This window comes from Simochromis diagramma, unplaced genomic scaffold (assembly GCF_900408965.1).
Source record: "Simochromis diagramma unplaced genomic scaffold, fSimDia1.1 OVJJ01000321.1, whole genome shotgun sequence".
In the NCBI taxonomy this organism is placed as follows: Eukaryota; Metazoa; Chordata; class Actinopteri; order Cichliformes; family Cichlidae; genus Simochromis; species Simochromis diagramma.
The window spans coordinates 15,782,641-15,804,444 of NW_024386772.1; the positions used below are offsets into that span (position 1 = coordinate 15,782,641).

The 21,804-nt window shown below is 44.3% G+C and overlaps 1 protein-coding gene across 9 annotated transcripts in view; it reads left to right on the forward strand.

Annotated features, from left to right (window-relative positions):
- Positions 1 to 21,543, forward strand: part of tnrc6c1 (trinucleotide repeat containing adaptor 6C1) — a 45,748-nt gene extending 24,205 nt beyond the window's left edge. For 3 of the 9 annotated variants that reach the window (XM_040052065.1, XM_040052102.1, XM_040052087.1), the window contains 17 exons: positions 4,288 to 6,711; positions 8,195 to 8,389; positions 9,540 to 9,706; positions 9,818 to 9,895; positions 10,072 to 10,290; positions 10,529 to 10,675; positions 10,946 to 11,065; positions 11,236 to 11,319; positions 11,400 to 11,640; positions 11,730 to 11,882; positions 12,171 to 12,347; positions 12,562 to 12,711; positions 13,092 to 13,202; positions 13,921 to 14,139; positions 14,756 to 14,829; positions 14,929 to 15,068; positions 15,167 to 21,543. In XM_040052065.1, the coding sequence (XP_039907999.1) occupies positions 4,288 to 6,711; positions 8,195 to 8,389; positions 9,540 to 9,706; positions 9,818 to 9,895; positions 10,072 to 10,290; positions 10,529 to 10,675; positions 10,946 to 11,065; positions 11,236 to 11,319; positions 11,400 to 11,640; positions 11,730 to 11,882; positions 12,171 to 12,347; positions 12,562 to 12,711; positions 13,092 to 13,202; positions 13,921 to 14,139; positions 14,756 to 14,829; positions 14,929 to 15,068; positions 15,167 to 15,566 (5,099 nt within the window). In that variant the 3' untranslated portion in view covers positions 15,567 to 21,543. Of the gene's footprint in view, positions 1 to 647; positions 812 to 4,287; positions 6,712 to 8,194; positions 8,390 to 9,539; positions 9,707 to 9,817; positions 9,896 to 10,071; positions 10,291 to 10,528; positions 10,676 to 10,945; positions 11,066 to 11,235; positions 11,320 to 11,399; positions 11,641 to 11,729; positions 11,883 to 12,170; positions 12,348 to 12,561; positions 12,727 to 13,091; positions 13,203 to 13,920; positions 14,140 to 14,755; positions 14,830 to 14,928; positions 15,069 to 15,166 lie in introns of those variants that run through there. The other 6 variants (XM_040052109.1, XM_040052082.1, XM_040052073.1 and 3 more) reach the window with 6 other exon arrangements.
- The last annotated feature ends 261 nt before the right edge of the window (positions 21,544 to 21,804 follow it).

A 21,804-nucleotide genomic window follows, 5' to 3' on the forward strand; every position in this document is an offset into this window, starting at 1 on the left:
TTGAACCAGACTAAATCACACACAAATTAGCAGATCCCTTCAAGCTTGCTTATTTCATGTGTCCAGAAACCATCTCCCCAAAGTGACAGCTCTGTTTTTGATTACTGCATTTCCGACTTGCAGCCATAAATTTTGACAAAAATCGACATTTGTCATCCTGTGCATTCTTATCCTGTGTCTGTTCATGTGTGAGGAAAATTGCCATTCCAGCTCTGAAGGGCTTCTCTCGCTCTCTTTCGCCTGCTGCCGCTATTCAAGAGGCTTTCCGTCGTGGGCGGCAGCACTAATTGCAGACGGAGCTAAATGTTTAGTGACAGTTTTGAAAGGTTGAAAGATGTGAGGGCATGGGCGGGAGAGAAGAGCCCTGCTTTTTTGTTTTACATCATGGCTTGAGAGTGAATAATAAAAGTCTCCCCTCTGTTTCTCTCACTCTCATCCCCTCCCCCTCCCCGCTGAGTCGGCCGCGTCTCGGTGCTTTTCCAGAGAGGGAGAATATCCTCCATCAGGATAGGAATAGAGCACGATATAAATAAAGCCAGAGAGAAGCAATAGATAGGAGAGGAAAGACCCAGTCAGAGCAGGGTTAGTGGGAGGGGCCGAGCAAGAGGGGTGAGGAAGGAAGGGAGGTGGTGGAGGAGGATGGGGGGGGGGTTGTCTCATGCCGTGCAAGAGCTGTGCAACTTCTTGGCAGCATTTCAGATATGAGCCTCAGAAGCTTGGCGAGCCGAGCAGACATATTGAGACAAGGATGGTCGCTGCGTTGCACACAACCTAGCTCTTTACAGGATGGTCGGGAGGCACCTCTCCACAGGTATTTCATTACTGTGTTGCACACTCTTCTACTTTCTTCTTGCTCTCTGTTTTTCCTCCCATCCCTGTGTTGTTTTGGCTGATTGCGTTTGCGCACTTTTAAATATTAAAGCGACAGTACACTGTCGAGCATGCAGTGTCGTGTTACGATGTTCTGTGTGTGTTATTGTGAGGAAAGCATGTGTGCTGTTGAAGCAGGAGCACTGGTTATCCAGACAGGAGATCAGAGCCTTTTTGGCTCTAGTTCAGGACTGAGAAAATGGCGGCCCTGCACTTCTCAGTCGAGTGACGCTACAGAACGACGGCGCTGTGTGTGTCAGAAATACATTGCCCTCTTTTTCTTTCTTTTTTTTTTTTTTTTTTTTTTTTCTCCCCCTTGCTCTCTTCTGCACCCTCTCTCCCTTGTCTGTAGTTGCAAGCATTAAAGTAAGCTTGAAAACATCTTGGTGCACGCGTCCTATCACTTCCCTCCTGTTGTTGTGACAGTCGCCGTATTTGCATACAAACTATGCACGCATGTGAGGGCGCATGTAAACAACAGAGGCTTCAGTTTGAGATGTAGCAGAAATGAGCCAGTTTGGTGGCGCAAGGTTGATGATTGGAGTAGAGGAGTTTATTGTTTCAGTGCTGAAAATCGCAGCCGGATTGCTTGATCCATTCTACTCGCTCTCGGAGAAATAAGATGAAGCATTTTTGCATGCAGTTATATGGGTAGATGGATGTTTTCTGAGGTGTAGAGGTCGTAAGTAAAAGATGTTGTCATTTTTTTGCATTCTGCAACATGGTTCCCAAGTATGGAATTCCTTTTTTGACTTTTTGGTATAAGGATGCTCCAATCCAGCTTTTTCCAGTTCCTATACTACACCATTACAATGGCTTTGGGTAACTGCCAATATTGAGTACAGGCCCTGTGACAACTTTGAGCTGTAATCCACAGTCTGATGGAAAGAATAATGTAAGATAACATCATTTAGCCTAATTGTTGCTTTATGAACTTTGTAAATTAAGATGCTGGAGTTTAATATATATATATGTGTACTAAATTGGTATTTATTAGTGAAATAACTTGGGACACAGAAATGAATTAAAAAATTTAATAGATAATAATTATTTGCACTAGGGTTATTTAAGTTGAGTGTGAGGATCACTACTGTTTACTGTTTTCCTTTACAATAACGCTAACTTCTAATATAGCCCTGCTCACAACAGGAATGTGTTGAGTCACACACTTGTATCTCAGCTGGAGTAGAGCTCAAAAGAAACAGGAAATCTGAAATAACTGAGTTGACTTGCGTTACCATGAGTGAAACGAAGGCTTTAAAACAGGTGTTAAACCAAACACAAGAGGCGCTGATGGGGAAGCATTTTTGTTTATTTAGCACCTTTGAATATAAATGTCACAACAAAATGAACATTAAAAAACAAAAACTTGCCCAAAAGCATGTTTTATTTAAAATTAACTCTGGAATTAATGGGGAGCCAGTGCAGCTGAATTGATAGCTCCCTCATATTGTGTTATGCTGCCTTCCAGTTGTAGGATTTTTCCACTCAGAAAGTTGGAGAAGCCCCGCCAACCCCGACTTCATAATCCAAGATGGTGGCAGTGCACGTCAACAGTAGTAAAACTGGGAATCTGTGCTATAAATGTTGTGTATTTGTGACTCGCTAAGCAAGCTGTACACAGAAAAACGACCAAGGTATTGTGTGTTATTGCTGGCGATGGATGAATGGTTCGACCTTGCTAAAGACCAAAATAAATCCTGCTATTTCTTGCTTTTACTACTGCTACCACAGCAGTGGCGTCACTCCCAGCTTCAACTTCAGAGGTAAAATGAGCGCAGCATTAATTCAGCCTGTGCTCTGTGTGCTGACAACTGTTGTAGTAAACAGAGAGGCCCCAACAATAAAGGAATATCACATATCAGATCTGTGCGTCACTAGTTGGAAAGGTGCAGTATCTATCTGTTATGACTTCTGTTTGCAGTGTGTGTTAAATTATTTCAGCAAAAATATTTTACATGCAAATGTTTTTAATTTGATTTATTTTTAACCTTGTTTGTTATAAATAACCTTAGAAACTGAAAATTGTATTATTGATGCTTGAGCTGTATACATGCACAGTAAAATAAAGAGCAAAGGCAGCTGTCAGAAAAATTAAGACTATGTTATTTTTACCTGAAGGTATTACAAAAATAAATACATTTCAGTGCATTTGAAATACATGCAGAATTTGGTTTGTTATTGATTTGCTGATATGGGTCAGTCATTCACTAAAAAAGACATTCCCTAGATGGCAGCATATGTTGCTCTAAAGCCTGTGCACATATATCTGTCAGGATTAATGGTGCACAGGTGGAAACTTGCCATGTCCACTAAAGCACCTCTGCATCACGGTTCCTGGCTTTTGAATTGTGTGTTGATTGCAAGCTGGAATATCCCTGTCCTCTTCCGTCTGGAGCATTCCACTTCCATTATTTCTCCCAGAAATAGCTCATTTTGATTGGTCAGACCACAGAACATTGTTCCACTTCTCCTCAGTCAATCTTAAATTACCTGAGGCCCATAGAATGAGGCAGTTTTGTTTTTTTAAATGGTAGCGTAGTTTTAACTTGCATTCATGAATGCAGTGATAATGTTGACAAGTATTCCTGAGCCTGAATCTTTTTATGACCTACAATACATAATAATAATCACAATGATGATAATAACAATAATAATAGTTGTTATTATTATTATTATTATACGTAGAGCAGTTTTTTGTTTTTGGTTTTTTTTATTTTTATTTTTTTATGATAAAATATAAAATACTTCCTCTTGCAGTCTGTATGAATTTCTTCCCATCAGCCTCTCTGGAAACCTTTTTATCTAATCATGTTACCAATTAGCTTAAAAGGTTCCGAGATGGTATTCTAGCTTTGTACCACGTTTCCAATCTTTCTGTTGTTCCTTTCTTTAAATACTCATAACTTTTCAATCATTTTCAATTAGAAAAGCAATGTTATCACTGCCATTTTTTTAAAGAATTGCACTAAACTAATTGAACATTTGAGGGAAAGACGAGAAAGAAAAATATAATATCATGTTTTACTACAAATTCTTTAAACTTACTGAATGCACGGCACCTTATTTTGATAAATGACATATTTTAAAGTGTTTGTTCCTTTAGAAATGTGTAGTATACAAATAAAGTACATAATTTTTATTCATTTACTAATTAAAGCCCCCTCTGTTATCATATTAGTAATTTTTCCTTTTATTTATTTATTTTTATGTGGGTGGTATGTATTTTCATTTATAAAGCATGGTGAAGACACATTGCATGTTGCCATGGTATTTCAATCTTACTAAGCAAATGTGGGTGTGATGACGTATGCAACTTAGTCTCTCTGCTGTCATCCTGTTGCTCCTGCTTATGGCTCATGATTTTTTTTGTGTGTGTGTGTGTGTCTATTTTCCTTGTGTGTGTCTTTCACACAGAACTGCCCCCACAGAGTGGCCAGGGAGCCCAGTATGATAATCCCCTCTGGGGGCACCTGCCAGCCAACAGAAGTGCTACGAGTGCTGCATCTTCCACCAATCTCAGTGGCTGGGATCAACTAATTATCGACCAGAAGGACACAGAGGCTTGGCCTTCTATTACACTCAGCCAGAGCCAGGTCCCTCCAGGAGGATGCCCTTTGGACACTGACTCTGGTCACCTGACCAGCAGCAGCAGAAGCAGTAGTACTAGCAGTAGTTGTAGTACAGTGAGTATGGCCACGGGAGCAAATAGCCAAACAGGCCACTTCCCTGCCAACCACCTCAGCAGCAAAGCCAACAGTGGGCCCAGCCCTGCCAATCATACTGGAACCAGCATGCTCTCTGGCCAGGTTGCAGCCAGTCGCAGCTGGGGCCCTGGGGCTGTATCTTCCCATTGCCCCCCTCAGTCCTCAATGGGGAGTGAAACGAAGAGTGACAGCCCAGGAGGAGGAGGAGGCAGTACTAGGAGCTGGGGTCCTTCATCATCCTCCAGCACCAACTTTAACTTGAACCTAAACCCTAATGCCAACCCGTCTGCCTGGCCCATGTTGGGGCATGACGGAAGTGGCACAGGGGGAGGCAGCTCAGGGGGAGCCAACACCATTTCACCTCCTCACTCTACACCCAACCTCTGCAATCCACCTGGCCCCCCACCAGCCCAGACCAGCACCTGTACCGGAGCCAACACTAACAGCAACTCCTCGGGGATTGGCAATGCCTGGATTACCATGATGGCTTCTGATGCAGAGCCACACCCCTCCCCGTCCACGAATGTGTCTTTCAGTTCAGAACCTCAGAACCTTAAAACTGATGGACCAAATCACACTAATAAGCAGGAACCCCCCAGCCCCATCCGCAGTTTGCCTGGCTGGGGAAGTGCACCTGTAGGCTTGGGTTCCATGACCCAGCCACCGCCAGGAGGCTCACAGGTCAATGGTGAAGATGGTAATTCAGTATGGGGTAACAGTGGCAACTCAAAGGCAAGTTCATCTAAGGAGGCACCTGGCTGGGGCCATGAAGGAGATGGAACAGGGAACTCTGGAGGCTGGGGTGAACACCCTGAAGAGACCCAGGGAGGATGGGATACACCCAGCTCTCCCGCACAGGACTCTCAGTCCATCTCATGGAGCAGGGCTGTAAGCACAGCTGCGGCTAGTGAAGGAAGCAGTGACAGCATGGAAGGCCATCCCCAGCAAAAAGACCGGTCATCCAGAGAAAAATCAGCTCCTTTGATGCCTGCCCAGGATCTGGACCCCAGGGTGCTGTGCAACAGTGGCTGGGGACAGACTCCCGTTCGCCAGCACACTTCCTGGGACATGGACGATACCAAACGTAAGAGTGATGTAGGCACTGGATCATGGGGCTCTGGCTCAACCACTCCAGTCGATGCCCAGGGGCCCTCCAACACTAACACAGGCCCTAGCCAGATGACTGACTCTGGGAGCAAAAATGATGCGCCTGGTTCTCAGGGCACTTCTGGTTGGGGTGGTAACATAGCAGCTACCAACCAGCCAAGCTCTGGTTGGGGAGAGCCACCCAGCAACATCAAGCCCCCAGGTGGCCCTGGTGGTTGGGGAAACCCTCCACCAGGAGGTCCAAGCACCAGTATACCCAAAAATGGTGGTCAGTCCTGGGGAGAGAAGCCAAGTGGGTGGGAAGATTCTCACATCAAGTCAGGATCCCAGAACTGGGGAGAACAGCCCAAACCATCTCACACTTGGGCTACCAGTGGAGTGAGCAATAACACAGCAGAGTGGGGGGACTCAGAAGAGAGTAAAAAGAGTCCCACTAATGCTTGGGAAGGAGAACCACGAGGCTGGGGAATGTCTTCTCAAGGACCTGGAGGTAATGGTGGCTGGGGAGAGTCACTTCCTCAGCGACCCAGTGGTCCCTCTCAAGGCTGGGGGGGCAAGCCTCAAGATGGGCCTAGTGGTAACAATGGAGGAGGGAGCATGGGGTCCTGGGGGGGATCGGGCTCAGTGAAACAAGGTCCAGGTAGGGGTGGAAATAAGCAGGAATCCTCAACAACTGAGCCTACAGGCTGGGAAGAGCCTTCCCCTCCTTCCATCCGACGCAAGATGGAGATCGATGACGGGACCTCTGCTTGGGGCGATCCCGGTACCTACAACAAGGCAGTCAATCTGTGGGACAGGAACAATTCAGGATCGTCCCAAGCTAAAGTTACTACTGGAGGCAATAATCCCCCCAGCACCAACAACAACCATCCCCACCCTCTCAATCACCCTTACCACGGGCCACCTGCACCTTTACAGAACCACAGCCAAAACAGCCAGAACTCAGGCCCCACCAGCGGGCCTTTGGATCCTACTGTGCAACACCAGCCTGGAGCATCTCACAACAGAGGTCCCCTGATGGCTCAAGGTAAGGTGATATAAACTATATATTATGCAGACTGTAACATGACTTGCTCAGATTTCCCTGTTTATGAATGCTAACAATGTATAGTTAATATACACAGTCAGCATTCAAATTTTGATTTCAATGAGTTTAATCTAGTTAATGGTAAACTATAATGCCTGCCTGGGTTTCCTAGTTTCTTCATCCTTGTTCACTGTTCAAAGCAAAAGGTGCTAAAAAGCTTGTTTGGTGGTTGGCTTTGTCCGCTACTAAGCTCCAAGCTGTTGATCCACTTAAAGGTAATATCTTAACCTAGTTTACTCTCTTTGGATTTGCCTCTAATCAACTATCTAAATCAGGTGGGTAGTGCCAGGCCTGTCCCTCAGTGACACCCTCACACTTCACAACTCTCGGCTCGACTATGGGGGCAACCCTGGCAACCTCACATGGCAGAGGAAACACAAAAATGCTGTTTACAAAGGGCCTCGTGAAAATATTGATTCACCACAAACTGTTTGAGATAGATAGGAAGTGTGTGATTATATAGGAGCCACCATCTGTCAGTAGTTGAAGGGAGGAAGAGGAGGAGGAGGAGGAGCAAGACACTATGCACTGGGCAGAAGCCTCCTGCTGGCCCTCATTTGACTCTTCATGTTGAACCCTTTGGATCAATCCTGACAGCAGGCTGTTCACTGGCTGTTTAATATCGAGTTTTAGTGACTTACGATGGATAGAAACAAACTCTTCAGATGAGATTATATTTTGTTTAGATCAGTGCACCTCTTACCCAGTGACACAAGAGGGTTGAATGTTAACTATAATTTTGAAGCAGCCTTTGGGACTTGACCTTTCCCTGGGGAGAGAGCTAAACTGAGCTTGGCGCTGCTGCAGGCCTAGAGACAGCACTCTGTCTTTCTTGCCAAAAGGGACGGGACCATGCCAAATCTTAAATGGGCATCTCCTCCCTCCATCAACCTTCCTGCTAAGCCAAACCCAGGTTTCTGCCTCTCTGCATGGCTGGCATTTCACACTTCAAAGCAGAAGGCTAAATCAGTTTAGTGGTGTTAACCGGACTCAGTTATATTTAAGCCTCAGGTTATTAGGGATCAAATACTAAAATGTTTGGTTTTTCTATGTATATATGGACATTGAATATGGTCAAGACACAATCATACATCACTGTTAGATTTCCATCCCATTTTCTGTGTCTTAGGCATCTACCATGCACATTTAAACTTAGCTAGCAAAGTAAACCAGGCCGTGCTGTATGGCACAAAGAGCCCTTATTGTTGCTCTGTATGAAGGGCAAGAAATAATGATTTGGTCTCTTAACTGTCATTTAAACACACAATTTTGCAAACAGAAGTCAGTTTAATGAACAAATGGCGTATCGTAACAACAAAATCTTTGTAGTTTAGTTTGACACTGTGTGGTCACAATATTGAAAAAACGCCGCATGATCTGATTGGTTTCTGAGTAGTACTGATTGTGTTTGTGTGTCCTCCAGGTTGGGGAGAGATATCCAGCTCCCACACAAAATCGGAGAGCTCCTGGGGGGAACCTGCATCTTCCCCGGTCAGCGTGGATAATGGGACGTCTGCCTGGGGCAAACCCAGCGGGAACTGTGGGGGCTGGGGGGAAAGCAATCCGGAGAGCTATGGCAGGGGCAACCCGACAATGACACCTGCATCTTGTAAACCTGGTAAATGGCTCAGTCTCGTCCAAGTGTGGATAGCTTTGGGATACAATCATACTGTATGTGTTGCTATACTGCTTAAAAACAGAAGTTTAAAAATTCTCTCCTGGTGAGTCAAGTCAAGGACATCAATATGGCACAAGGGAAGCAGGAGTACTTGGGTTTTGCACATAAATCTACACTGACCCCTAGTGGCTATATTATGTTTTTGACGCAGTCTCTATGTGAAACATAAAACCTTCACATTTACTAGATGTAAAACATCGTACAAACAAGTTCTTAATTATGCATTATAAACATTACCAGCTTAAGAGACTCATGCATATTACCCAACCATCCCCAGTGCTTTTGAGCCAGGTTGTCAAGCGTGGTTCAAACATCCTACCCATATAGTTGAGATTAACTTGGACCAGGGAATAGTAGATAATAGAATAGAATTTACCTGTTGCTCTTATTCATACTGCTTATTTTAATAATTAACTTCTTGTTATTTATAAAGACAATAAGAATAACAATAGAATTAATAGTAGCTTTGTGCTCATGGTAACATAACTTGCATTCATGTTCTTGATGTTAACATTTTTTATTTATTTATTTTTTAACCACCAAAACGCCTCGTTCAGCTGACTAATGGTTACTTTTAGTGATTCAACTATGTTAATTTAACTAAGGCAAATTACTCTTTTGCTAAATGTTTTGACATATTGCTCATGTTTCCGTCTTGGCATATTTATATTTAAAAAAAGAAAAAAAGAAAAACTTGTTGCATGTGTAGCTTTGAGTGTTGTGAGCATTTACTCTTCAGAAATGAAACCACACTTTCGAGGGCGTATGAACAAGTCTGTTTGTTTATTTAATGCACAGTGCAGCCGTGGTTGTAAGAGACAGCTGCCCTCACACTCAGAGGCTCTAAAAGAGATAATGGGTATTAAAAACAGAACAGAACTCTGCTTTAATCAAGGTTTTTTTTTTTAATACTTTGGCCCAGTCATTGTTCTAATACTGGGTTTTAGTATCCATCCTGTTGATATGTGAGATATTGTAGTACTTTGAGCATGTTATTTTAGATAATGACAAACATCACAAATATGCCACATAAGGTACCTGTTTTGCCCTTATTATTTGTTGTTATGCGTTTTTATGTGGTTGTTTCCAGCTCCCAAACCTATGCAAGATGGATGGGGAGGTGGAAGTGAAGACCTGAGCCTGTCAGGTGGTCAGTGGGATGCAGAGGAGGTAGACATGTGGAATAGCACTGCCTCCCAGGAGAGCAACTCTTCCTGTAACTCTTGGAGCAATGCAAATAAAAAGCCCCCACCAAAGGTGTGCAGCACAAATGCTTGGATAAAGAACACTTCCTTATGCTTTTATTTGACATCATAAGAAATCAGTTAATTGCATTGACATTGTCATTTTTGATCACATCTCCCACAGGGGAAGATCCCAGGGAAGCAGGATGAGGTCTGGATCATGAATCGTCTCATCAAGCAGCTGACTGACATGGGCTTCCCTGTGAGTGCTTAGTCTTTTCTTTAAATATAAATATATAAAAAAAACATTCAATAGCCATTTTATAAACTTCTGATTAAAAGACTAGTAATTAATAATAATAAAGCTAATCATGAAATGCTTATAACAGCATAATTTTGATCCGAACATTTTGGGATTCATCTTTTTTCTGTTTTCAGAGGGATCCAGCAGAGGAGGCTTTGAAGAGCAACAACATGAACCTGGATCAGGCCATGAGTGCCCTGCTGGAAAAGAAGACGGAGCTTGACAAGCGTGGGATGGGGATAGCTGGCCACGACTACAACAACGGGCTCATCAACAAGCCCATGAGCTGCCCTCGGCCTCCGCTTCTTTCCAAAGACCCCTCAGCAGATCCCCGCCTGCCCTTCATGGATAAGGTGAGTCACTCCATTGTTAATCCATATTTAAATACGCTCTGCATGTGCAGTATTAAATTCCCAGCTGATGACAGCAGAGTGTCTAAATGTTTCCTGGGATTTCTGCGCGTTGTAGTACATCATACCTGAGCTGGTCTTATGTTTAAAAGCCACAAATGTAAATCGTCTCCATTAAAACAAGGTCACTTCAGCAGAGTAAATGCTAAAGAAAATGATCGACATGTCCTCTTTTCGGCAGGTGCAGAGTGGAATGTTTGGCGGTGGTGGAGCAGCACAAGTCCGGGCCATGCCGCAGCCGCAGCCGCCTCCTCAGCCACCAGTGCCGCCTCTCAGCTCCTCTCAGCCTAGTCTACGTGCTCAAGTGCCTCAGTTTCTCTCCCCTCAGGTACACTCATGCACACAAACATATGAACTTATTTAACACTTCCTGTCTAAATATTAGGAGAGAACGAGTTTGTATGTATACAGTGGTGAATACTTCAGACTTGTACCATAACCTTTAAAAGCAGCCATGTGAGATTCTTACATTTATTATTTCAGTTCAAATGTCTCAGAGTCTAACACGAGAAAGGTGCAGATTATACATAAGGCCAGATCCTCAGTTTTACGTCTTCATTTTGTTAAGTCGTTGCCTACTTATCTTTTTCTTCCACAGGTTCAAGCACAGCTCTTACAGTTTGCAGCAAAAAACATTGGTCTGAATCCTGCACTTTTAACCTCACCAATAAACCCTCAACATATGACCCTTCTAAATCAACTTTACCAGCTGCAACTGGTGAGTCGCATTTAGTTTTATCTGCTTTCAGTTTTGTTGGATACATCTGAGCATTTTAAATTCATCTTTAACCTCATACGTAACTAAAAAGGACATGTGGTCATATTGTTTAATCTACATTTATTGTACGTGGCATTGAGAAACTTTTAATCCTGCTTATGCCTGCACAGGCGTACCAGCGTTTACAAATTCAGCAGCAGATGTTGCAGGCGCAGCGCAATGTTTCTGGCCCCATTCGACAACAAGAGCAGCAAGTAGGTTCACTTTTTAATTCTCCTACTGGATCTGTAAAACCTGCGCATTGAATATCCATCATGTTTATTTTTTTTCCTAGGTTGCACGTACAATCAATAACATGCAGCAGCAGATCCAACAGCACCAGCGTCAGCTGGCCCAGGCCCTGCTGATGAAGCAGCAGCAACAGCAACCGCCCCCTTCCCACTCAGGCCTGCACCCTGGTGGAGCCAAATCCTCCCTGGATTCATTTCCAGGTCATCCCCAGGCTCCAGGCCTCCCTGACCTGCAGACCAAAGAGCCGCAGTCATCTCCTAACACCTACAGCCCCTACTCTCTCTGTGAGTAGTATCAGCATTGCTCTTTGAATGTGGAAAAGTAGTCCCAATCCTTGCAGGATTGTGAAGTAACATCTCCTTAATGTCCTCAGCTGGACTGAATGTAAACTGCATGGAGGTGGGAAGTCTGTCAATGAAGGAACCCCCCCAACCCCAATCGCGCCTGTCACAGTGGACACACCCAAACTCAATCGAAAGCCTCTCTGGAAACTCTTCTCCATTGGAGCCCAACCTGGGCAAGCATGGTGAGAAAGAAAACAGGGCTCACTGGCATGATTATTTCACCTAATAGCCTTTTGACACTGGAGACGAGTGTTCAATGTGTAAAATGCAGATCTGAAATGTGGACTGGAAGTTGTATATCCAGCATGATATATTCAAACAATATGTTTACGAGACCCAACGCCAGCTTGAAAATCCCTTTGTATTTGAGCGTGTTGAAAATACTGTTTCAGCAGTTTCTGCCAGTTATTTAAAAACTGTTAATGTATTTGGGTTTTAGATGTCTCATTGTCTCATTGTGCTTTTCTTAGGTGCCAACCTGGGCCCTCCTGGAAAGCCCACTCAGCTGGATGAATCTTACAGCCCCTACAGCCTGATATCCAGCTCGGAGTCTCCTTCCAGCCCTCTGGTGCCTCCAGACAGCTGGGGACAAAGCAAAGGCAGCAGTGACAAAATGGCCAATGGGACCAATATCAACTGGCCACCAGGTGAGCAGCGCTCATGTTCTCAGTTTGTCAGCTTTAAGTTTGTTATGTTCTCTGCCAAAAACTGCTTTGTCATATTTTCAGGACAGGCATTTGAATTCATGTGCAGAAAATGAGCATAATAGAAAAACCTTTACCTGTGAAACATGCCTGTTATAAGTTTCTTTGGTGTCCCGTAAGTAAGAAAATCATGCGCATGTGTTCCTTTTACTTGCAGAGTTTTGTCCTGGTGTACCGTGGAAGGGCCTCCAGAATATCGACCCTGAAACTGACCCCAACGTGACCCCCGGCAGCGTCCCCAGCGGACCCACCATCAACACAAATATCCAAGATGTCAACCGCTACCTGCTCCGGGACAGGAGCGGAGGTGAGAACAGGAGAAGTGAGTGAAGGCCGGACTACGTCGCCTCCAAATCAAGATGCTCAGTTTGAGTGTTTTGGTTCTGATGTTTAAAGTCAAATAAGTAAAGAGATGAATTGGAGGTGATTTTAAAAAAGAAAGGTGTATGAATCAGCCGTGATCCGGTGTATTTCTGCCACCTGAGAGCCTGCTTCTTTTTCTTTCGTTCTTCATTTTCCTACCTTTTTAACTGCTGCTGTAATCATTGTCATATTCTATATTCTTCTCTTCTTAAAGAACCTTACTGTCATCATTTGTTGTGTGTTTTTCTTTATGCCATTTTCTCTCTGCTGCGTTTTCCTTATTTGTTTTGTATCTATTTGTTTGTGTTGCTGGCGTCGGCTTAGGCTCCTCTCCCACCTCATCTCAGAACGAGGCTCTGCCTCCCTCCACTGATTGGCCAGTCAGTGGCTACACTAGCTCGTTCAGTCTTTCGTCCCCGGAGATGGAGGATGCAGGTACATGGTTTATCCACAACCACCCACCCCCTCGCCACACTGCAGTGGCTAATTTCACTGCAAGTCAGCATTTTCCTCTCCTTCCTGTTACTTTAACACCCAGAGCTTCAGCCATTCACTGGAGAGACGTGTCTTCTTTTCCATACGAGTCACTGCCCCTGATTAAACGTGACCTTCATTTGAGCTGTATCCCTGTCAGTTTTGTGTATCATGCAGTGCATAATCCCCTCCCTGCGATGTTAGTGTATCTCCTTCCTCCTCTGTGTGCAGCATGGAGAGTACAGCTTGTCGTGTTTCCCGTTTTTATAGCGACTCTTAACTGGTCTGTTTGAATGAAGTGATTTTCCTTTTTTGTGTCTCTCAAACACATCTCATGCATACGCTAACACACTGTGGGGTTTTGTGCCACCTGCACCACACACAAATGTGCATGAAGGCCACCAAGTTCAGTTATTTTTGGTTTATATGTAAAGTGTGTGCTTCACAGAAACAGAAGATAAATTTGTACCATGACACAAGATGAGATTATTTTGGAGTAAAATCCAGCGAAGGCTGTACTTTGTAATGCAGTCTTTACTTGCTTATTCATATTCACCTTTGGACAGTTTCTCAGAACTTTTCAGCGATTTCATCCTGCAGGACTCCTTCCTGCGGGAGCGGTTGTCTTTCGGACGAATGATTCTGCAGACCAACCTTTGCCATCCTCTTTTTCTTGTAGGTAAACTGTCAGAGATGAAATCCACTTGGTCTCCAGGCCCCATTTCTCACAGCCAGGCCTCTCTGTCCCACGAGCTGTGGAAGGTCCCACAGGGCCCTCGGAGCAGCACCACAGCCCCTTCCCGCCCCCCGCCTGGCCTCACCAACACAAAGCCTTCCTCCACCTGGGGGGGCAGCTCTCTGGGTCTGGGACAAGGCTGGAGCAGCTCTTACACCACAGGTAGTGTTACAAAGAGGTTATTGTGTCTCTAATGTTTGTCATGTTCCTCTTCATATGCTTCACGTGAATTTTGTCATGTCATTAATCCAAAAGACAGATATAACTGTTAAAATAACAAACCAACAGAGCTTCAAACTTTTGGAAGACAATGCACTTCTAATAGGAATTGTTTCCATAGGTGATTTGGAATAAAACAGCATTCATGTGAAAATACTGGACATTTAAAAAATGAAAACAGTGGAATAATTAGAAATGAAACCGTATAGCAAAGATGAAAAGTTCACATTCTGTGAGCCGTGCAGAGGTTAGTGTATTTAAAGTACTATGTGTGAGCGTGGTTGTCAGTATACTCTCATAGGAGGAGGCACTTTGATGTGGCCTACGACCGCAGGGCTGCTGTACAGGTAGAGCACAGGCAGGAATAACGCCTCGAGAAGATCTTGTGGTTGAACGTTGAAATCAACTGACTCTGGTCAGCTTTTCTTTTTTCGTGGGTGAAGTTGACACCACCCATTGAGCTTAACTGACTTGATTCTGGTTTCACACAAGCTTGGGAAGTATGAACCACATGCCAACAGACGTCTTCCTTTCACTGCTGTCTCTTTCTCGTGCACAGCAGGTACCACATGGAGTACAGACAGCTCCACCAGAACAAGTAGCTGGCTCGTGCTGAGGAACCTCACTCCGCAGGTAACAGGCTTGCGTCTCCACAGTTTTTGAAAATACGCCCATTTGTAGCTAAAATTAAATGAGCTGGCTCACCATTGGCAGCTGTTTTTTCTTTTTCAGATTGATGGTTCGACTCTGCGAACACTGTGCATGCAACACGGCCCCCTCATCACATTCCACCTCAACCTGACACAGGGAAACGCTGTAGTGCGCTACAGCTCCAAGGACGAAGCTGCCAAGGCGCAAAAGTCCCTGCACATGTACGTGCATCAGCGCATTGGTTCAAAGTGTTTCACTCAGTTGATTTTAGGGCATTTAACCATGAATCATTTGTCTTTGTGCTTCCATCTCCACGCAGGTGCGTGCTCGGGAACACCACCATCCTGGCCGAGTTCGCCGGGGAAGAGGAAGTGAACCGCTTCTTTGCACAGGGCCAGTCACTCGGAGGAACAACCAGCTGGCAGGCCACTCCAGGCACCAATCAGACAAGGATGGGCGGGACCGGGTCTGGAGCGTCTCACCCCATCGGGCACTCGCCCCACTGGAACAACAACAACAACGGCGCCGGCAGCAACAGTAGCAGCGGCGGCCTGGGAGCAGGCGGAACAAAAACAGGCGGAGAGCTGCTGTGGGGTGGTGTTCAGCAGTATTCCAGCCTGTGGGGACCCCCGAGTGGAGAGGAGGGACGGGTCATGGGGAGCCCCACCCCAATCAATACACTGCTGCCTGGGGACCTGCTGAGCGGGGAGTCCATGTAGGATAGAAGAGTCTAGGCTTACAAAAACAAACACAAACAGGAGCAAAAACCTTGCAAATCAATGTGGAGATAATCAGCGTGGATGTAAAGGTGGAAAGGAGAGACGGAGGAGGACGAGGAAACACCTTGCTGCTCGCCCTCGTCAGCCTCGTCTCCTCCTTCTGAGTTTTTACTGACATTTTTAGTTGCAGTTCTGTTGTGAATCCCAATAACGGATATTTTGATCAGTGTTCAGCTTTTACTTCACAGGAACGAGAACTTTATTTTATTTTATTTTTTCAGAAATGAACTTTTGAGAACTTTGTCGCGCGAGACGTACTTTTAGTCAAACTGACACAGTGACGAGCTGCCATCTTTAAACTAATCCCTCACTGCCTTTTTGAGGCAATCATACTGCACCTCAGAGATCCATGGAAAAAAAAAAAAAGGCGTCATTCCCAAAGTTAAAAAAAACCCTTCAATCAGAGTGGTTGTTGAACTTTCAGCTGGTCCAGACTCAACATTTGTTTCTCTCAGCACTAATAATTAGCCTTAAACTATTTCCTGCCCTGCTATCCTCACTCACTCTGTACTTGGTGAAGAAGCATACGGACACCTGCACACCCTTATTTCTGAGCCAGTGAAACCTGAGTGGAGAGTACATGCTGCTGCGGCTTAACAACCGCTTAAGCAACCACAGCTCGCGACTTCAGTGCATTGTTTTGTTTAGTTTTTTGTTTGTTTAAAAGCAGATTGAGTTCCCCTCACAGCGCTCAAAGGGAATGATGCAACTCTGTTCGCCTTGTTCAAGCCATTTATTTTTGTAGTTTTATTTTTAATTTCTCTTCTTGAACCATTGCAAACAAAGCTAAGAAATGATATTATTCAAAATGTGTCTGTCAATCTTATGTGGTGGTGTCGAGGGATGGGGTGGGTGGGGTCGTCGCATGTACAGTTAAGATGGGCGACAACGATGAACCACTGCTATTACTATGGAACTGTAAAGACGAAACACTTCGATGCACCTCAACTCACTTGCGGGGAGACACCTCGCAGTTTGGTCTCATTCTCTCAGACCCACTCACTGATGCTGTGGAGGAGGAGAAAAAAAAACTTAAGTCGTTCCCTCCTTCTGCCTCGCCCCCTCTACCGTGCGCACCCACTCCGCCTGCAAAGCAACCATTTCAAGCGACGTGCAATATTATAGCCACAGACTCTCACCGTCCAAGCACCCCTTCTCGCGGGATTAATAGAGGAGACTGTAACGAATGAACTGCAAACACTTTATCTGTCTGCCCGCCAACTTCACCACCCACCCATCCACCCGCCTGTACCGGCCCTCATCTCCTCATTGCAAAACAAAAAACAAACAAAAAAAACCCTGCCACTACAGCTTCCCTTTGTCTCCCCCAGCAGGGTGTCAGGAGAGTAGCACGCTGGCCTTCTGTCTAAAACACAAGGATGCACACACCACCCGACTCTCCACGATTATGCTTGTGACTGATTTTTGGGGAGAAGGACGGGCAGGTGCGCGCGTGCGTGTGTGTGTGTGTGTGTGTGTGTGTGTGCGCGTGCGTGCATGACGGGGAGATGGCGTCAAACCAAAACAAGAAGACCAGATGACTCCCCTTCCCTCCATTTTACCCACATTTGCATTTCAAGAAATGTCTGAATCAACGATTTGTGTGAGTTGGTGGTCTTATCACAGCACATAGCAAGAGCACGGCTACTCCTCATACCCTCAATGCCAACGAACAGAAGAAAGGAGAAGCATCACTGGCAAATAAAAATTGAAAAGACAAGAAAAGCAATCTGCTTAGTGGCTTCTCTGTATACTTATTTTTGAACTTGACGTGGATGTGAATTTATTTTTATTTTTTCCCCAATTTTTTTTTTTTTTGAGTCCTTCTTCCCTCGAGTCAGCGGGACCAGAAAGGATGTCAAACAGTAGCAAAGTGAAGGGAAACACAAAGAAGAACTAAGTCAAGCGATGATGGGTGGTGGCAGGAAAAGACCTCAGAGAACTCCACCCCTCTGCTATCAAAGTAGATATCACTGTTACATTGCAACTTTTGAAATCTTTATCCTTGGTGTCTGGAAACACTCGACGTGTTCATGTTCTACTGGGTTCAGCAGGGAGGATCGCCCCCACCCCCACCCCCGCTTTTGGGTTGTTTTTGTTGTTGGAGGTCCTGCCAACCTGTGTGATAGTGTGGCCACTGAGTGCCTGCCTGCTGCAGAGTGCAGTGCTGCAGCAGCCCTCGCCCCCTCCCTCCATCTCCCACGCTCGCTCGCTGCCTCCCTGCGGACCCTTACAGACTAGCTTCCCTCCTCTTCCTTCTCCTTTTCCTCCCAAGAGCAGCTCCTTCAGAACTGGCCCGCCACCTTGTATTGAATCTACTACTCACTACTACTACTGCTACACCAGAGTCTGTCAGCAACCTCCACTTCCACTCTCTCCTCCCGTCTCTCTCCTGCAAGGATCACTTTATCCGGAGACGGAGTCGACTGATGTTTTGTTTTATTGTATTTTCCCCTTCTTTTTTTTTTTCTTCTTTTTTTTTTTTATTGCAGTTGCTGGTGTGCATTTTAATTTTGTTTTGTTGTGAGAAGTTTGCTGATATTGTTGCTGTTATCATGAACGATTGTTATATTTGATGATTTCATGGTTTTTATGCAGTGTTCATCTTCTTTCCTGTCCCTCCCACCGCCGCTGCCTCCAAGGCAGAACCAGCGTGTAGTTTAGAGGTACGCCTCAGCCGCGTGAATCACTGAGGGAGGGGGTTCAGGATGAACAGGAGGGGGGAGGGGGTGTAGTTTAAGGTTCTCCAGGATGACAAGCCAACTTCTTCTGTGCATCCTGGGGTGACAGAGCGTCCACTGCGCTGTGTCGTAACACACCCATCGTTTTTAGTGTTGATGGGCCTCGCTCACGCTGGTGCTTTAACTCTGGGAGCACCCAGTTGTCACTTAGAACCACCTCAACTTGATGACAGCCTTCCATTTCTATGCAAAGACAAGGAGGTGTTCGCTCACAGCCATCCCCTACAGCCGCCAATTTTCCACTTAACCCTTTCAACCTTTATTACCGGGCAGCTTCTCTTGAAACCTCACCTGGATTCAAATGTAGGGGACACTGATGGAGCCTCTCTTCAGAATAGAAAAAAATAAAGGGTGGGGGCGGGGCGTGTAGTGGACAGAGCTGTTAGATGACACTAAATGACCTGCTGGAGGCACCAAGTTGAGTTTTTGTGCCAACAGATTTCTAAAAGTCTACTTCCACTTTTGGCCACATCCTGATTTATCCTTAGCAACAATGAGTGTACGTTATCGCTGCAGGGCTGTAGGAGCTGTGGGAGGCTTAAGGCCAGATGAGTGGGGCTGGTCACTCACCAGTAGGAGGAGGAAGAGGAGGAGGGAGCGTCCCTGTATGTGTCTGTGCACTGTTTATGGGTCACATCGGGTACATCTCTTTAAAAACCAAAAACATTATCGTTCTCTTTTTTCCTTTATCATCAAGGTTTTTGCAAAAACTAGAAACTACAAAAAAAACCACAGTCTGTTTCAGCTGTGCACTCTGAGGCCGAGACGCCTGATTTGTTTCTCTGCAAGCTGCCGCCTTCTCACCCTCTCTGGGCTCGTTTCTCCGAGCCACGCCTGGGAGAAGCTGTATCCTGGAGGTTCACTCTGGACCTCCAAACCTGAAGGTTGTGCCAGCCAGTATACACGCATATATATGAATATATAGAAAACAGGTCATGTCTGCACATTTGACTTTGGGGGTCCAAGCGGGGATCTGACGTATCAGCAGAAACAAGAGACGCACCTCAAGTTCGGTACCAAGTCTTAAAACTCTTTGCGGGGTGGTTTTTGACCCTCTTCCAGAGTCACTTTAGACTCGCATCATTCAACGAAACAATCACTATTGCCTGTGCTGTCTGTTTTTGTGCGATTGTTCCTGAAAAACCTGCATTTTGCTCCACACTGGACTTGAATCAACGGGAGGAGGGGGAAGTTGAACCGAGTGGGAGGGATGGGTGACCAGGACCGAGTCTCAGACGTGCCCTGGGATTTCACCAGCACTGAGAAGCCCCACCCTCTCCCACGCCTTCGTCTGCACTCTTATCTACCTGTCTAGTGTTGGAAATCACATCCTCCCCTCCCCCCTCTGATTTTTTTACGATTTATTATTGTTATTTTAAGTCACACGGACTCAAAGGCAACTGGAGCTCGAGTAAAATCTACTTCTCAGTCGTGGATCAGTCGAGGATCTGGGGGCAAAAAGAGCTGAATTAGCAAATCTCTAAAAACAAAGGTCTGGGTTGAATATGCACATGCTAGCTCATACACAGGATACAACCAAGCGTACATTTGTGGGTGTATGTGTGTCTATGGCTAGATTTCTGTTTTCCACTTAAGCCTAACGCCCCACCCACCCACACCCTTACCCTTACCTCCCCGCCCTCTGCCCTGGCATCAGCTCCTTACCCTCTGTATCCAACATCAATGTTTCCCAGAAGACAAGATCATAAACATATCAGAGTAATACAAAATAATGAAAACAAATACTTGAATCAAAAGAAGCGCCAATAATGTAATGTGAACACTTTTTTTTTTTTTTTTTGGTAGTGTTTTTCTTTTTCTTGTCTCATTCATTCACTTTGGAGTTTTTTTATTTTATTTTTAAGCATCAGTTCAGAGTGAAAAAAAAAAAAAAACAAAGATCGGTTTTAAAAAGAAATTTTTTTTTTTTTTTTAAAGGCAAATTTACATCAGTCGTATTTGAGTGTTTGCACAAGGCCGCTTGTACTGTACGTTGTGAATGAATGTCTGCGAGGTGAAACGATGCGTGAGAGCTCGTGATTACAGCGGAGGGATCTCTGCCTCACGTTTCTCTTCAGTTCAGTATCATTTTTGTTGTTGTTGTTTTCTTTTTGCTTGTCAAATACTATATTCTGGTGTTAATTGTTACTAGCCTCTAGCGTTGCACTGAGTGTCAGCCTCACCCCTCATCCAGCTATATGAACAACATGATACAAGTACTGAGGGGAGGGGGGAAGAGGTATCTGGGGGGACAGTTCATGTGTAAATGTTTACTCAAGGACTAAAAATAAGTGTGTTTTTAAAAAGAAAATGTAATGTTTATCTACCTTAGTGGCTTTCATTGTGGAATAATCCAAGAAAGTATGGATCATAATTGAGTATTGCACCATTTTTCAGACTATAAACTTAAAAAAAAAAAAAAATCGAAAAAAAAATCATATATGTCTAAAAAAAAAAATGCAGCAAAAAAAAAAAAGTATTTTGCAGACCTGTGGCCATAGATTGGGGTAGAAGGACTTCAGCTCTCCCAAATCTGAGCAACGGAGGGTGAAGGACATGACATCAGACCGAGCCTTGGCTTCTAGGGCTCATTCAGAGGTGCCTACCTTTTTATTTTTATTTTATTTTTCGGGGTTTGTTAGCTTTCGTTCGGTTTTCTCTTAGTTCACTCATCTGTTCTTCTGCAAGGCCACTGACAGTTTACAGTTTTTATTCTGGAGTTCAGAAACAAATCAGCAAAACAAAGGAATGAAACCATGTGGGGAAACTTAAAAAAAAATAAAAATAAAAAAGATTAAAAAAAAAAAAAAAGGACAAATGCTTCCATTTTTAAGAAAAAGTGCAACACTTCACAGAATGAAGATTTTATTGTGCTACTTTCAGAACTCTGGGATTGAACAGTGTTGTCTTGTTATGTTTAACCTTCTTTATTCTGTGTTAATGTTGTTCATGGACTATCTGAAGCCTGTTTTATGTTGATTATATATATTTTTTTCCTTTATATAAAAAACAGAAAAGAAGACAAAAAAAAAAGACATAATTGCTCACTATCTTGCACACACACGAAAAAGTGGATCTTGTCTCAGGAAGGCCAGGGTTCCAGAGTACCAACTCCACGCCATTTTAATGTACATTTTTATGAGTTTAAAGAAAAAAACAAAACAAAAAAAAACAAAGGATGACTTAAAAGAAACAATTCTAAGCACTGAAAGTTATGGATTTCAGAAGAAGAGAGAATACCTTTTGTTTCTAAATCCGTAGCAGTTACATAATAACCAAATAATGGACTTTAAAATAAAAATGGAGTGCTTTATATATAAATCTATATATTAAAATTGCTTTACATGGAAAAAACAAAAACAAAAATGGTCTGAGTTTGTTTAAGAAAAAAAGAAAAAAGATGGTGAATAACATGCAAAATGCTGTATGTTTGAATC